Consider the following 17,440-nt stretch of genomic DNA (forward strand, 5'->3'; position numbering starts at 1 on the left):
TTTAATTCTTTTCAATTTCATCATACAATTCAAGTCGATAATATACAGAACACGTGTCACATTGGAACTATAGAGCGAAAATCTATGATGAAACTCAATTGATTTTGTGTGCATCGTTTGGAAAAATACCCACACCTTGAATATAAAAGTCTCGTGTGACAAAAAGACACTTCTAAAAATAAAAAATAAAGTTCGCTCGTTACTTGTTTTCACGATATATCCTGCACACGAGATTCATCTTCGCTCGCGTTAGCTTCGTGACGCGGCACACGCAGGAGGCTTATTTGAAAAATATCACCATCTGCCACGAAAAGCTGCCCCTCTCTCGATTATTCGGCAAAGTCAAGATTTTGCTATTTCCTGCAATCTCTTATAAAAAGAATGCCTAATTTTCCACTGATTTTAGAGTCGATCATTCCAGAGCTTGCAAGCTCGTGGCTATATCGACGGGCAGCGCAGCTCCCCATCCTCCGCCGAAAAACTTTGCAAAACTCATACAAATTATCGAGAGAATAATCGTCGTGCCGATATACGAATCAATACCTCGCACCAATTCTAAATGCAGCCGTGTGTGCCTCGACATTGACCCTGCACCAATGACGACGCACTGGCCCGCAACTCTAGAGGTGCGCATCTCTGTAAACCTGCAGCCAGAGACAGCCCTGATCGAACAGCTACACCCTTTCCAGAATCTTCCATATCCCGTAAGGCCGTCCACTGACGAAATCCCAGCAGTTGTAAGTACGCCGCAGGCGTCGCATCATTTCAGCGAAGAGATCCACCCACCCGCGCGCGTCAGCTGAAGGTGCCCTTGACTGACCTTCGGCGTATCTGAAAGAGGCGCAGCCGTCGCGCGCAGACTCTGATGATAAGTGCAGTGTAGAGCCTGTCCCCTGGAGCGCGATCCGATTGGCCTATTCTCGGCTCGAGTGGCCAATCCGCGGCGCGATTGATCTCGTTTTCGCGACCGGTCACCGTCGCCATACCGTCACGATCCACGGTCAGCAGCGATCTGCAGATCCCAAGCTCGCGATCGATAGTCAAGCAGCTCGACGGGCATCGGTATGTCGATCCTGTCATCCGAAATCGAGAAGGTTTAGTTAAATATCGTGAAAAGCATCGGCATCGAAGTCGGTCACATCGAGTCACTCGCGGCTCCCGGTTGAGAACCCGCGCGGAAGACAGCGCGGCGGGGATACACGTCGTGCCGTGCGAGGAAGCCGCCGCGCGCAGCGGTAGCCAGTTCTCAGTCGCTCGCTCGCTCTTCGACCGGATCGACGACAGCTCGACACCCTTTGATCGCTCTTTGCTCTCCAACCGCGCACTACAGCCGAACACGTAAGTCTCCTGCATAACGAGCTTCTACAAACGCGTCTTCATGACCCGACGAAAGCTCGTTTCGTCTGCGAAAAAGTGAACGCGATTCACGGGAGAATCACACGAGATACTTATTGACCGTAGGGGCGGGGGGGGGGGGGGGCACTCTGGCGAGCGCGCGGCGTTGACCTTGACTGACATTCGTGAGCGCGCATGCTGATCGATTCTCCTCGGCGTCTACTGTTATGCTCCTAGTGCTCGCGAAAACGGGATATAACCTTCCAAGGGGGAAAAAAGGGCGCGTGCGGATGATGGTGCGTATATTTACGCAGAAGTGATGATGCAGCTCGCACAGTATAGTCGGCAGCTGTGTATTACGTAATCGCGGCGGTTTTGGCGTAACGCGAGCTTTCGCCAGCTCTGTACATTCAGCGGAATTTTGGAGCGATATTGCGCGTATACCTCTTTAAATGCACTCGTACGAGAGCAGAACCGAGAGATAGGCTGTGTCTACATTGGCGCTCTGCGCGCACCGAGTGTCTGTAAAGTACTAGGACCAAGCGGCCAACCTCTTAATTCTTACGCTACTAACTTCTAAACACTACTGCATCATACTTGTGGTCTGCTATTTTCGCTATTGCAGTTTGGAATATATAACCTCTTGTTAAATTTTTTGCTGGGTAGTAAGTAAATAGTTGAGCTTTATGAGTTAAATAAAAAAATACAGTCTTTTGATCAAAAAGTGTAAGCAATGCGTCCAGATCTTCTTTTTTATTTTGAAGTAGGCTGGTATCTACTTTATTGTATGTCTTTAATAATTAGACGAAGAAAAGCAACAGTTTTCCGAAGGTGGTGGGCTAAACCACATTTGAGAGAAAATATTCGACAAGCATATGGAGCTTATTCGACAATTTTTTTGTATTTTAAACTTGAATTTCATATTTTCATCTATTTTCACCTATTTTCATCATAAATATTCAATATACTATTTTCAAAAAATTTTAATTTTCAAAAGCATTTAGAGGTTGGCCACTTGGTTCTAGTACTTTACAGAGGCGTTCGGTGCGCGCAGAGCGCCAAGCGCGAGCCAAGAGCGCCAATGTAGACACAGCCAATGGCTGACACGGAGTGTGTGTACGTGGGAATGTGTCTGTACGGGTGAATGGTGAGGTTGTTTACGTTTCACGCACGACGGCTCATTGATTGTACCTATATGCGTTTCGGAGCAGGTTTTGAAAATTTGAAATCGAAATGAGTATAACGTATCATTGCGAGGCTCGATAAGATACTGTGTGACACGTCGAACATTTTGCACTCGGGCAAAATGTTCGACTGCTTCTCTCTCTCTCTCTCTCTCTCTCTCTCTCTTTCCCGAGAGAGAGAGAGAGAGAGAGAGAGAGAGAGAGAGAGAGAAAGAGAGAGAGAGAGAGAGAGAGAGAGAGAGAGAAAGCGGTATACTTTCAAAACGGCTATGTTAATTACTTATGTATTATTTTTTTGATCGTAAATAATGTTTTTCGTTTTCGGCTTTCGGAAGACAGAATATCGATCGGGATTTCAGTGTGAATTTGTGAAGATTTATCAGAAAAAGATGAATTACGCCGAGATGAGATATAACGGGAAAACTCGCCAAAAATGGCATCACAAAGAGCCATTACATGGCATGATATCCGTGGAATTTATTCATCTTGCCAACTGATCGATTCGGTTCTACGACAATGACCTTAAAAATCTATTACAGTGTTTGTTCCGTATTTATACATACCTCGTCCTTCTTTAAATAAAGTTAAAAAACTTGTTGTATCATCCTGTTTGTCTGGCCAAAGCGATCTTCGGTTCAAAGTCCACAATCTCCGCGATATACTCGTACAACTATCGTAGCTTCAGACGTTTGGAAAAATTTCGATAACGAGACCACCCGCTGACAGTTCATCACTAATAGACGCTCTCGCACAACATATCGTCGATAAAGCGCGAGTCTATAATGCATCAAAGGGTCATATCATTATCTCCGCGAATGTAAAAATGCGAGCTCCGGAGAAATATCGCTTTTTTGCTTGTGCAGACCCGCACAATGTAAAGCTGTCCTGCTTTATTTTTCACTTGTCTCTGGAGCACATAATAATAAAGGCTGTTTGTCTAGCCGGTTATGTACGCGCGTTATCTTGCGATTTAAACGAGTCTCTTGCGTCACGATCCATCTCGACGCGTTCGGCTCTACGGACAAGCGCGTCGAGTGCTGTTTAAGTACGTTTGTCGGAGCATAAGAAGTGCGAGATTTTTGAGAATTATCTAGCATTATTTTCGCTTTCAGCTTTCGGATATGTTTGGCGTAATAATCGCTTCCAGTGATATATTGCGCTCACTCGGCTATTCGCTTATCTGGGATCATAACATTATGCAGTATGTTTTATGATTTGGATTGTATTCTTCTGTTTACTATTTTTTGCAAAATGTCCAAGATGAATGAAGTCACCAAAAAGAAAACCTATGAGTAGCAATGCAATCGAAGCCCCGACTCAAAACAAACTCCGCATACTTTTGTCAATTGGTTCGGAGCCAGCAAGTCTCTCACGTGCTCTTTGTTCCTCTATTTCTCTCGTTGTCCATCGCTTATACAGGCTGAAAATTTCGAGGCACGCACTTCTACAGCCATTTATTAATAATTAACTCATCTTGTGCAATTACACGTGTGCAGCACCTCGGTTTTACATTCGAACTATCTGACGTTCCTTTTCACGCGTCGAACGAAGATTTTTCACGTGAGTAAGTGTGACGCGCGGTGTGACGATTGCGTCAGGATGTGATTGACGAACTGTCTACTGTCCGAATCGCGTGGCTTTTTTTATTTTACTACGACGTTGATCGACGCCATCCGTTTTCAATGCCATGGGCCACGTACGTCAGCTTTTTCAATGATAATTGACAGATGCGGAGATGTTTATGATGTAATTGTGCCGTGTTTTCTTCCTGTGGTGTATATAGATCAGTCGCTCTACTGTGCAATAATAATAAAATGGAAGAAAATGTTGTTGCATCTGAAAATAACTCGCCTAAAATGCCTTCAACATTATCTTTGACGCAATAATTAAAGTAATTTCTCTTCCTCGAGTTAATAATTTAATATCGATCCTAGCTGCCAGAGCTTTGTGCTATTTTGATAAATCGATAAAAAAAAACAATTCGTCTCTATATTAAGAAATAAAATCGTTAAGGCGAAGCAGCATGACGAAACAGGTACATACATCGTAGAAATGCGTTACGCGCACGCGTCCCTCATCGACCCTCTCTGTATAGCCTGAACAGCTGAGCGCATGTGACGAGGGGTAAAAGTGAAATCCGTTTGGGGTCCTTCCTTAAGAATTTGCTAATAATAGTATCGCATGAGTGTTGTATGCATACATACTGGAATTTCCAATTTTTCAGTGTGAAATCAGCTGATTAACTTTTCAATTTTGCCTTAATCAATATACGCATACGAAAGCATCTAAATTTTTTCATTAAAAAACGAGTTTAACAGGGAAGCAGAAATAAAGTGTTTATATTAGCACACTCGAAACTCGATCTAAACTCCCGGAAAGTTACGGTATACCTTGACAGCTATCAAACTCAAAAATAAAAGGCGAAAAATACTTGGCTCTCGCGTCGGATGAGCCAAGAGAATCTCTGATGGGTTGTTAACCCTTTGGCGGGCCAGGCTACGCACACATCGTCGATTGCGCAATTCCCTCGCAGATCGAACGGAGAAAAAAACATCGCGGGCGCAAATAGAAATACAGTTATTTTTTCGAGCTAAAGAGCGGGCTCGAGCGCGATCTAACGCGTCGTGTGATATCTTTCGCAGAAAATGCCCGCCGACAGCTACCTAAAGGCCGACCCCGAGCTGAAGAAGGAGCTCTCTGAGATCGCCCAGGCGATCGTCGCTCCTGGCAAGGGTATCCTCGCCGCCGACGAGTCCACCGCCACCATCGGCAAGCGTCTCCAGAGCATCAACGTCGAGAACAACGAGGAGAACCGCAAGGCCTACAGGCAGCTCCTCTTCACCACCAACAAGGTTAGCAAAAATGCACGCGCCGATGTTGTAAGTACCTGGCTGTGCACGAACGACGCGCGTTCTAATCCAATGATTCACCGCCCGCAGGATGTCATCGGTAACCACGTGTCCGGAGTGATCCTGTTCCACGAGACCCTGTACCAGAAGGCTGACGATGGCACCCCCTTCGTCCAGCTGCTCAAGGAGCGCAACATCATCCCCGGCATCAAGGTCGACAAGGGTGTCGTGCCCCTCTTCGGCACCGACGACGAGTGCACCACCCAGGGTCTCGACGACCTCCAGGCCCGCTGTATCCAGTACAAGAAGGACGGCTGCCACTTCGCCAAGTGGCGTTGCGTCCTCAAGATCAAGAAGGACTGCCCCTCGAAGCTGGCCATCCTCGAGAACGCCAACGTGCTCGCCCGCTACGCTTCCATCTGCCAGAGTGCAAGGATAGTGCCCATCGTCGAGCCCGAGATCCTACCCGACGGTGACCACGATCTCCAGAGATGCCAGCAGGTCACCGAGGAGGTCCTCGCCGCCGTCTACAAGGTGCGCGCATACCTAGTGGATACGCTTGTCAACAGAGACACGGCCGGTTATACAATGTTTCCATTCGTTGCAGGCGTTGGCAGACCACCACGTCTACCTGGAGGGAACTCTGCTGAAGCCCAACATGGTGACACCCGGCCAGAGCTGCCCCAAGAAGGCGACGCCCCAGGAGATCGCCGCGGCAACCGTGACTGCGCTCTCGCGCACTGTGCCCCCGGCGGTGCCCGGAATCACCTTCCTCAGCGGTGGCCAGTCCGAGGAGGAGGCTTCCGTCAACCTCGATGCCATCAACAAGTTCCCCGGCAAGAAACCCTGGGCTCTTACCTTCAGCTACGGTCGCGCTCTCCAGGCTTCCGTGCTCCAGGCTTGGGGCGGAAAGAAGGACCAGATCAACGCCGCTCAGGACGAGCTCATCAAGCGAGCGAAGGTACGAGCTCATTTACCCGACTAGACCATTCCTCTAGTCGTCTTGAGTAATCCGATCCTTTTGTGCTAACTTTTTACTTTTTATACTTTGCTGTGTTTAACTTAATTAGACTTGAGGCTACATCGGTTTACTGAAAAGTTTATTGTTCAAAGACATCAAGTTTTTTTGTTTAATTAACCGACGTATTCTCAGGTTGTAATGATAGAAGACTATATTTATACATTATATTTTATTCATCATAGATGTGCGATAGATAATTTGTGCTTTGTTTGTGTTCTTTTGCACGATTTCTTCTGTAACTCTATACAATTTTTTTATCATCAGTGTTAAAAATATCATAAAATTTAACGAAACATGATTTATGTTACTAAAATACTATACATTTTTTTGTTCGTTATTATCTGATCAACAATTATCTTTACATCTTTATTTACATAGCTATGTGATTAGAACAATTCTAAATAGCCGTTACTTTCAGAGTCCGAGCGACACGTTGCCCTTAGCACATTTTACTCTCAGCACTCGGCGCATTACTTTGTATTTTTATATCTGTCAGTAGAACAGTAGTTGTATGTGTTTGTTGTTGTTTGCTTCTCTAGGCCAATGGCGCAGCCTGCCAAGGCAAGTACGTAGCTGGCAGCATCAAAAGCTTGGCTGGCTCGAGCTCGAACCACGTCAAAGCGCACGCATACTAAATAAAAACCCTACAATACAAATGCCTTGTTGCCACAGCCACTGTTTGAATCCTAATTCTAACTTAGTAAGTATCCCGCACCATGTTAGTCGAGCTTCTATCTCTATACTGATCTTTAGGGAATGAAAGCCTTTCGACTAGCATGCATGATTGTATTTTTTGTTTTTAATTTTTATTTGTAAATAATACCATCTCTCAAGTGTTAACTAATATTTTTTGTTATGGATAAATGTTTATAACGACTCTTTGTTGCAACTAACAATAAATATAAAATATTACAAATTTTTAAAGATTGGCAAGATTAATCATCAAAAATTTTACTTGGAAATTATATAATCGAATTATTCGAATAATCTTGCCACCTTTTGTGCAATGGAACAGCTTTCTCCATAATTATTAACGAAAATCTCGTGTATTTCAGGCGAACAGCGAATCCGCACTTGGAAAGTACGCAGGTGGTGTTGCCGGAGCCGCTGGCGATGCTGCACTCTTTGTCGCCAATCACGCTTATTAAATTAAATGAAATCGCAGTTCATAAAATAATATCTAAATAAAAAACAGTACGCTATTAAAACAATATGAATAAAAGAAAATTACCACATGATAGATTCTGTGGCGTTGCATCAACTCGAGTGTGAACAGTTATATGTAATAGCACAAGCAAGGAGAGAAGAGTGAGCGTCACGAATAAATTGTTATCCTATATTGATTTTATTACACGCAAATCAAGCGAGTCGTTTTTATCAGTCAAAGCTAAGCTGAGATGTTATGCTTGTTATACATATATACATTTTAATTTTTTTCTTTTTTCTTAAGTAATAAAAATTCCAGGAGGAAAGATCGGTGTTTGATTGATTTATCTCGCCCTGTTACGATTCGCGTTGCAAAAGCTTTTCGAACCACTCATTTTGTTAAAAGAATCATCGGACGCCGATGCTTTTTGCTTGTCACAGTCTAAGGCATGGAATTTCCCTCGCTCTTGTATTTGCTGCTAAATATACATATCAACTGCTGTATGTGCTTCAAGAAATACATGACGCGATGGGCGTTGATTATTGTGATTTTTTTTTTAATAATTTTTGTTTCAAATCTTTTGGATATGTTTATTCTGTGAATTCGCTGAGACTTCTTACTTCAACAATTGAATGTCGTTACGCGTATATACTTATAGTACAATAATCGTCTATGTGTATCGTTATTTATGCGCTTATTTTATGAGAAACGTGTCAAATGGGAGTCCTATAAATGTTCTTGGTTTTAAAAATAGTCGGATGTTGTACATCATTATAGATGATTTTATGCGAAATATTGGAGTATATGATATTATTATGTCGTTAAAAAAATTATATATTGTAAAGTGAAGTTCAAAAAGAATTATGTAAAAATTGATTCAAAATTTATGGATTAAATTACCATGGAGGATACAAATTGAAAAATGTGTATTCTTCAACCGTTTTTTCTAAACCTAAATTACCTCATACAAAATAATATATTCAAACAACGATCCGAAACAGAGCCCATCAGTAAACTAATAAAGGTAATGATTTCAAAGAAAATTAAGCAATATTATTCTGTTTTTACAATTTAGAAAAATATTATTTATTTTAGAAAATATGTATACAAATACAACAAATCATCGTTGGACATAAAACAATTATATTGGCAATCTTACATTATAAAGTAATAGTAATAAGTTATTTGTAGGCAACTTTCTCAGTAGAACAAAATATAAATTCAATTTTTGTTCCTTAGAAAAAATAGAATTATATTGCCTGCATAGCATATATTATTTACTTTTTTGAGAAAGTATCATACATTATTGTTGTATTTCTTATTTAATTACAAAAACATTCCTGTGCAACAAAATTTATATAAGTAGCATTATTTTAACATTAATCATATTATTGCGCTATAATATATAGGTATAATAGGCACATTCTCTTATATATATATATATATATATATATATATATATATATATATATATAATATATATATATATATATATATATATATATATATATATATATATATATATATATATATATATATATATATATATATATATATATATATATATATATATATATATATATATATATATATATATATATATATATATATATATATATATATATATATAAAAACACATATATATTATCTCACTTTTATGTCTATTATATTTAGTATGCCTATGGGATGGATTCTTTAAACGCACGTTAAGAAACTCTTATTTTTTAACGAAAATGCAAAGTTCCATCATTCTTTTTCCAATGAATTCTATTGCCATTGGTATCACAAAGTTGCGAAATTGTTCCCGCGGCCGTGCAAGAAAAGTTCGTATGATAACCAGCCTTGTATCTGCATGCTAGATCAATATTGAAACTATCGTTAATAGATTCAAAATAATCTACACTACCGTCAGTGTTTACGATGAACTTTTGGTCGTAATCTAAGTTTTTATGATTATCTGTAATAACTGGAAATACTTCCATACCTTGATACAGTTCTGATCGTTTTATGTAATTATTTATGTCGTTGATATTTAGTGAATTATTTTGAAGCCAACTGACGGTCGCGTTTCTCAAATCGTCTAGATTTTCACATATTAGTGTTGCAACTAAATCATTCAGATTTATTAGATGATGAGGTTTCTTGCCTGGTGAATTATGGTTTCCTTCTATTGACGTGAAAGATCCTACTTCGTGACCATCGCGTTGGCGGTATTGAATTTTCAAAGGATTATCAAATTCATTGTCGCCAACGATATACTTCAGACGGTTGTTTTCAGCATATACTTCTATTGATTTATCGATTACACATGTAAGAGCTACCAAATGTAAATGCACATCTGACTTGCTGTTATAATAAGTATTATCAGTTAAAGTTTGCAACAAGGATTTGTATTGTTGGTCGTCGATTTCTTCTTTATTTTCATCTTCTTCGCTTACTGATTCTTCGATAGGTTCAAAATTTGCTATTTCTTGTAGAACTTTTATTATCATCTTATTCTCTTTATAGTAGTTATATTCATGCGTCAAATCCGAAATTATTTTTATATCATGCTGCTCGTTATCAACATTGAGTTTAAAACCTGATAAAATGTTTTCACGTATTATTTTTTCCATTTTCACGGAAACATCTCTTACTAAAGACTTGGATAGCCTTTTCAATGCTAAATGTTCGTCTTCAACTTTGACTTGTTCTTCCTTTTCTTTCTTTAGTGTATTAATAATAATATCAGAATCGTCTAATATTGTTGGCCCATCTGCAACTACATCCTGATCACGTTTGGCGATAGCATCATTTAGCATCTCTTCAATCCCATCTTCTTTTTCAAGTTGGACAATTTCAACGTTCAATTCATTAATAAATTTGGACGTAAGAGTTCTCAATTCATTTAACGTTAATAATGGCTTGACTACAGATAATACCGCAGACAGTCCGAGCTCTGATGCTTTATGATTTTTCGAACTAATTATTTTAATAGCAATTTCTGAACCCATCTGCAAAATATCATCTCTTAGTTTAGTATTGCTGTCTTTGCTCAAGATTTTATTTGCCATGTCTTTAAGTAAGTTTTCGTAGTGCTGATTACTGTTGCATTTATCTAACGATAACATTCTTTTAACAATCGTATTGTCAGACAATGACGTCAAGAGCGGTTGCTCGATCGAGTCGATTATTATTTTTTTTATTTCTTTTGAAAATGTCTCATTTGTTAGATGGACTGCTATATTCGGCGCCTGTTTAATTGTTTCTGCGCCTATTTTTTGAGCTACAATTGACACTACACGCTTGAACTGCTTCTTGAAAGCGGCACTACTGACTTTTAGAACAGTCTGCGCATTACTGGCTGTAGTGCTCGCTATCTTTGAAACAACGCTCGCCCCTGCTGTTAGAAGCGTCATCATCAACTCAGTAGCTTTGGCCATACCCCAACCTTGCCACGTAAAGTCATCGTTTATTATGCAATTTACGATTGCAGTGTACAGATCAAATATGCCTCCAACTACCAACAGAGGTATAGCTATTTCAGCCAATGCAGGTACAAAGACGGAAATCGTTATCCCGATCAATATCTCAACAATGCCTATAACGAATAGACCTAATACATTCCACCACCTTATTTTTCTTAGGATCTTAAAAAAGCCAATGAAGCCATTTTTTTCAAAAACCTCAATTTCATCTTTATAGGATAACACGTCTTGTACCGAAAGAATTTTGTCGATTCTTACATATTCTATACCCAACTTGAATTCTTTATCAATGGCTGTGCATAACATACCAGTTTTGGTTTTCTTTTCTTCCAAGCGTTTGATCTCCTTCGCTACTTCTCTCGAGTCAGGAGCTTTCGTAGAAATCTCATTGATCCTTTTCAATTCTTTAATTTTCCTGTCAATCGCGTTTTGATCACATCCTATAGCTTCATCAATTGCATCTATTAGCAAATCATACAGTTTCATTTTGTTTTTTATTTGTCCTAAAAATACATCATTTACAGAAGCGATCCGTAGATTGAGCATATCTGACTGTCTTTTATCAATCAATTTTCGCGCTTGCACGAAATCTTGAAACGCTTCTTCGAGCTTTTTTTTATTATCATCGCGTTGACCATATTCAGCGATCACCGAATAGCCTCTATAAAAATAAGCGTATTCAGCGAAATTTAGATCTAAATCTATAGCTAAACTATATTCATCTATTGCTTCTTTGAATTTTGTCTGGTTTATATAGTTGTTGCCTATCTTTACGTGCAGATATGGGTTTCTAATTAGGCAGCCTCTGCTATCATCCTGCAAAATGTCACTGATGAAAGTTTGAAAATTTTCCATAATATTTTGCTTTGGCTCGATTTCTATTTTATCGTCGTTAAGATTCATCCACAAAGCGAATCGTTCTTCGACAGCCGTTAATTCTATGTCTCTTGTGTCTGAATCCCGACCTTTAATTCGATTTAAAAGTTCGCAGAATTTCATGAAAAGAGCGTCTTTCGTGGTGACGATTTCGATATCCTTCTGAGCTTTCTTCATAAAATCCTTTTCTTTCGTGTCTCGGATGTTTTTTAAATTTATTATGTCAGGGCATTTTGTTTCATTTTTGGCGAGTAAAACGAATTGACTTGTGCCTGGATTTCCAATTCTTCCCGTTCTACCTTTGTTCTGATCTTCGACTCTAGAATTTAAAGGTAAGAATGTAAGGCACACGTGCAGGCCACCGTTGTTATTTACTGCACTCGACACTTTTATGTCTGTTCCTCTACCGGCAATGTTCGTTGTAATCAAAACATCGCCTTGGCCAAGTATAGTATTTACTACATTCGCATCATCGTTAGTTTTATAAATGAAAATTCTTGATCTGTAGTAGCCGAAAACGTTTACAAAAAGTTCCTTCAACCTCTCAATCTCTTCAATGTAGTTCGTAATGATTAAGACGGCTCTGCCATTGGAAAGTTTGGATAAACAACTGTTTATTACTTCATGATACCATTGATTTTCTTCATTTGCAACGATAGCCGTGAGCTCTTTATGTTGTTTCAATTTGAATGGCGGTATAACTATCGAATCCACGTGATACGTTTTATTTAACAACTCTTGTATGGCATCACTGCCCAATGTTCCCGTTAAGCCGTAAATGTTTGAAGAGTATCTTCTGAAAAATTCAACATTAGATATGAAATTGCTGGTTAAACTTTCGGCTTGAATCTTCGCACCGTGCTTGATTTGAAGAAATTGGTGCAATCCATCTGACCAAAGCATGGATTCTTGAATCATGTATTGTGCACATCTACTGCCGTGACTTTGCCGTTCTTGAGTATGTAATGCCTGCCATTAATATAAAAAAATTGTCCACAAATTGCTTGCTCAATCCATTTATCAAGTTGATGTTTGTAAACAAATTCTTGCAAGTGTTTAGGTATTGGAATTTCATTAGCGGTACTTTGTTTACCATCATCTTGTATCAAATCTTTTATTTTCTCTAATGCCATTTTGTGTATGAATTCTTTTTTACTAGTAAGGATTTGCTCTTCCCCTAAAATTTCACATTGTGCTTCGCCATTTTCACAACTGAAACTTCCGATCCTTATATAAAATGCTTTACCATCCCTTTCTACAATTGAACTAGCAATTATATTAATTTGCATGTGTATCGCACCCAAAACTGGCAACAGATGTTCCATGGCTGGCATGGTACTTGATAGTTTGACGATATGATTGTTGCCGTCAATGAGCATACTGTCAACTTCATCGACAATTGCAATGTCGCATTTTCTGCCAAGTCTTGTGTTTAATTTTTTATATTCTTCTCGAAGGATATCGGCTTGAAAATCATTCGCAGCCCCGTAAACTATATCTGCAGAATAACTGGAATGATTGTTATTAGCATTGCACGATACTGTTAATCCCAGTAAACTATAAAAGTATCTCTGTTCTTGTGATTGTGGCAAAGCCAGAAGTGGTGAGCTTGTTATGATATCAACTTTATGTCCTGTCATAGCATGATATGCTGCAATCATAGCAATCACAGTTGTCTTTCCTTCTCCTGTGTTGATTTGTGCCAGTCGCCCCTTGGTACAGTCTTTTGCCATCAAAAATAAAATCACGGACAGGAGTTGAATATCACGAGGTCGGATTACGTGTGCCACCTCAACAGCTCTGTATATTACAGCCATTTTCTCATATTGAGAGGTTTGACTTCGATATTGTTTCCATTGTTGTATTATATTCTTATCCCACTCTTTTATCGATGTAAAATTTGGAAATACGAGAGATTTTTCGTTGTATGCTTTTATAACTCTGTGATAATACTCTAGTAAAAAATTACCATCAGACTCAAAATCTAAAATGCTCGTATTAGAATCAATCAATTCTTTCAAAAGTTTATCCATTGATTTTTCATATGTTCCTGCAAAGGTCCGCTGAAGGACGAATTGATGGATATTTTTTTGTACATCCACGCATGAAGAGTGAAGGATAGTATTAAACAATTCATTTTGATCGGTAGTATCATAATCAATCACTATTTCCAAAGCCTTGATCAATTGTATAACTTTGTTTTCGGTATCTAATGAAAAAGTTATTTTTTTTACATTTTCAACCGTCCAACCATGACTTAACATTAATTTTGAAAAGATATTGTTTAAATGATGGAAGATACTATTCAAGTCCTTTTTTTTCCACAGTAATTGAAAAATCTTCCTTAGTTCACCTTTTTGCAAATTATCATTTACGCTGTATTTCGAGTCTCTCGGTTTAGTCGTATCAATCGTGGGAGTATAATGCTCGTTATATTTTATTACTATTGGACTTTTGGAATTGTTTTCAACTGTTTTATAATCGTAATTTGAGAACTCTTGTTTTATAATATTTTCAGCTAAATAAAAATATAATAACTCTTTCCAGTGACGAATGCTTTGATTTTTTAGAACACAAGAAGATAACAAATCATTTTTAGATATTGTTTTAAACTCACTGTCATTTAATATATTGAAAAGAGTAATTAAATCTGACATTAAGGTTCCAGATGGAACGTTATCTAGTACGCGATTTATAGCTTCTATCGTATACTGTGACTGATGACATTTGAATTGTAGCAATTCTTCATCTGTATGTGCAATATTACGTTGATTGCATTTTACTCTTAGCCAACAAAGTTCTAATTGTTTAATTTTTGAGGTAAAATATAAACGATCCTGCATAATTATACCTAACGATTCTGTAGAACATAATATTAAACTTAAGAAGCGATCCACTTCATGCATATCATGTTGAATATCATTTTCTTGAAGTATAAGCATTTCCAATATAATTTCAATACTATAAATTGTGCTATGATTTGTTACAAAGTTTTCGAGTTTCTGAATTTTTTTAATAAACTTCTGAATTGTATAAATATTTCTTTCCTCTGTCTTTTCAAGACATTTCCACAATAAAGTGTAGAGTAACAATTCCTTAGACCACTGATTGGAAGGAAAGTGGTTAAATATATCGATGATATTGCTCTTACCCTTGCATTCTGATAAAGAAGTCGATAAAGCTAAAAGTATATTAAACCTGTCTTTGGAGTCAGATTCAATATGTTTCTCAATTTCTCTTAATTTTAATCTGTCTTTTACAGTGCCTTGTCCAAGTAAAATACGTTTAAGGTCTGCATAATAGGGAACATATACTTCATCAGGAATAGTATGAGAAATCATGCTCAAGCTTCGGAATAGGTAGGTTTTGACTTCAAGATCAAAGAATTCACTCTTATTAGTATTAATATCAAGCACAAGTTCAATCAAATTTGATTGTATTGAGTGATCTTCTAGGAGTACTGGATTTTGACTACATATTGTATGTATGGTTTTTGAAGCAAAAATCCTTGCATTGCGCTCATTCTTATACTGTTTGATTATTTCCGCGGCGATTTGTATTATACTAGAATCAAGTGTGGCATTTACTGGTGTTATAGAATCTAATATTGCATAATGATGGCAATTATTAATCTTATAACGACTAAAGAGACTACTCAACTTATAGAACATTTCCATATTTTGTTTTTTGATTGTTCATTCAGTTCATGATACTTTACTACTCTTGAAATTAAAAATGTAGTTTACCGAATGTTGAAGGTTGCGCAAATCTAAACTCAGCGTCATACGATTATGCTTTTGACTATTTACTGACTATATCCGCTATCTTAACATCAAGATGGATGAGGTGCAGTCCATACTTATATCTGCAATAAATAAAATATACAAAAATTATTATAGATAAAAGAACTTTTCCCAACACGCGCATGAAATGGGCCTTTTTTTATGCCTAAAAGTAGCATAGAAAATTGTCTATTCCAAGCGTGTTAGAAAAGTTTGAGCTCAAGCGAGGAGAATTAGTACATTACACAACTAGGGGCGAAAGTTGGCTTTTTCAAGCGAGGATGATGATTGAGCAATTTCTCAATCACCATCCTCGCTTGAAAAAGCCAATTCGCCCCTTGTTGTGTATCGTACTTTTTATAATCAGGGCATCGATAGCGGTCTTTTTAGCATGCCTAAAAATGCAGGATTTTCAAAATTTTCAGTTTCGAAAATTTAAAAAATTTTAAAATTGTGGAGGCGAAAGTGCTGTTTACTTTCGCCCCTAGGGAAAAAACACTTTCACCTTGAAAGATATATATATATATATATATATATATATATATATATGTGTGTTTGGGTGTGTTTATATGTACATATACACTCAAAAACACTAAAAAGACCTTTCACCCAGGCTTGAAAAACTTGACTTTCGCTCCACTTATTCGTAGGCGAAAAGCGCGTTTTCGATGCACGTGTTATGAAAAATTATTTTCTCCACACTTACACCGAAAGTACCACATTCCCTCCCGGGCGCCTATTAAAATTAAAATTACCTATCTTTTTACCGCGGAAAATTTATATTATTGTTCAACGTTCTTTTATACACCGCATAAATCGCAATTTATTGAAATCGTTTTCACTCAAAAACTAAATGTAAAACCTTTCTAAAAATGTACATGCTTATTGAAGATCATCAAGAGGCGCGACAGCGCCACAATATCAAGTATAAGTACTAAACAGTACGTATGTACAGTCACCGGACAAAATAACTTTGAATATTTGGAACGTTAGCCATGACACCTCTTATAAGAAATACATGCATGTATTTCTTCTATCTATATACTTTGATTTTACTGTTTCTGCAACTCCTGACTATTTATTCATGTAGTTTTTCAATCTCTTATGTGTCTTAGAAGTGCTTATATGAAAGTTTGTAATTAGAACTATACACCACTTTAATTTTGAGTCATTTTATGGGGCAGATCCGTAGAAAAACGCCACCCTGTTAAAAACAGTTTATAGAAGTTGGTAGAAATCAATAAGATTTCTTATCGACTCGGAGTCCAACTTTTAATATCATTTTTTACATTTAACTTGATAAAATACGATAAGATTGATATAAGTCGATAAAATTCTATATAAAAAATCACAATTAAAAGCTTTACACTCAATCTTCTTAAACTTCCATCGATTTCTATTGAATTTTTTCTTATAGAATTTAATCGACTTGATCTCATCACGTTTTATCAAATTCTAAGACAAAAATTGGTATTAAAAGTTAGACTTATATAGAGTCGAGACGAATTCTCATCAATTCCTACCAATTTCGCTATTAACCTTTTTTAACAGGGCAATAGAACTTAAAAAAGTCATTTTTCTCTGAAACGCAACGACTGGAGTAAATAAAAAGCAATAATCAAGTTCAAATTTTGATTTTTTGATTTTTATCCCTTTTTTGGGCTGTTTACAAAACGAGTTAGTTTCGAAGGTTAAAAAATTTGGTTTTTCAGCCTGTATACTCTGTTTAACTAAAAACTGCATCATTTCTATCGCAGCTTCTATAAATTGAATTTTAAT

At 37.8% G+C, this 17,440-nt stretch overlaps 1 protein-coding gene across 3 annotated transcripts; it reads left to right on the top strand.

Annotated features, from left to right (window-relative positions):
- Positions 1–1,021: 1,021 nt before the first annotated feature.
- Positions 1,022–8,490, top strand: LOC100118253 (fructose-bisphosphate aldolase). 3 transcript variants are annotated; one of them, NM_001170856.1, is made up of 6 exons: positions 1,266–1,338; positions 5,162–5,371; positions 5,459–5,902; positions 5,976–6,329; positions 6,929–7,089; positions 7,445–8,490. In NM_001170856.1, the coding sequence occupies exons 2-5, from the start codon at positions 5,165–5,167 to the stop codon at positions 7,022–7,024; spliced, it is 1,101 nt and encodes a 366-aa protein (NP_001164327.1). In that variant the 5' UTR covers positions 1,266–1,338; positions 5,162–5,164; the 3' UTR covers positions 7,025–7,089; positions 7,445–8,490. The 3 variants fall into 3 exon arrangements, with proteins under 3 accessions (XP_031781463.1, NP_001164327.1, NP_001164328.1); XM_031925603.2 differs by lacking the exon at positions 7,445–8,490 and having other exon boundaries at positions 1,022–1,338; positions 6,929–7,090; NM_001170857.1 differs by lacking the exon at positions 6,929–7,089.
- The last annotated feature ends 8,950 nt before the right edge of the window (positions 8,491–17,440 follow it).

The sequence above is a fragment of the Nasonia vitripennis genome (genome assembly GCF_009193385.2).
Source record: "Nasonia vitripennis strain AsymCx chromosome 3 unlocalized genomic scaffold, Nvit_psr_1.1 chr3_random0004, whole genome shotgun sequence".
NCBI classification, from domain to species: Eukaryota; Metazoa; Arthropoda; class Insecta; order Hymenoptera; family Pteromalidae; genus Nasonia; species Nasonia vitripennis.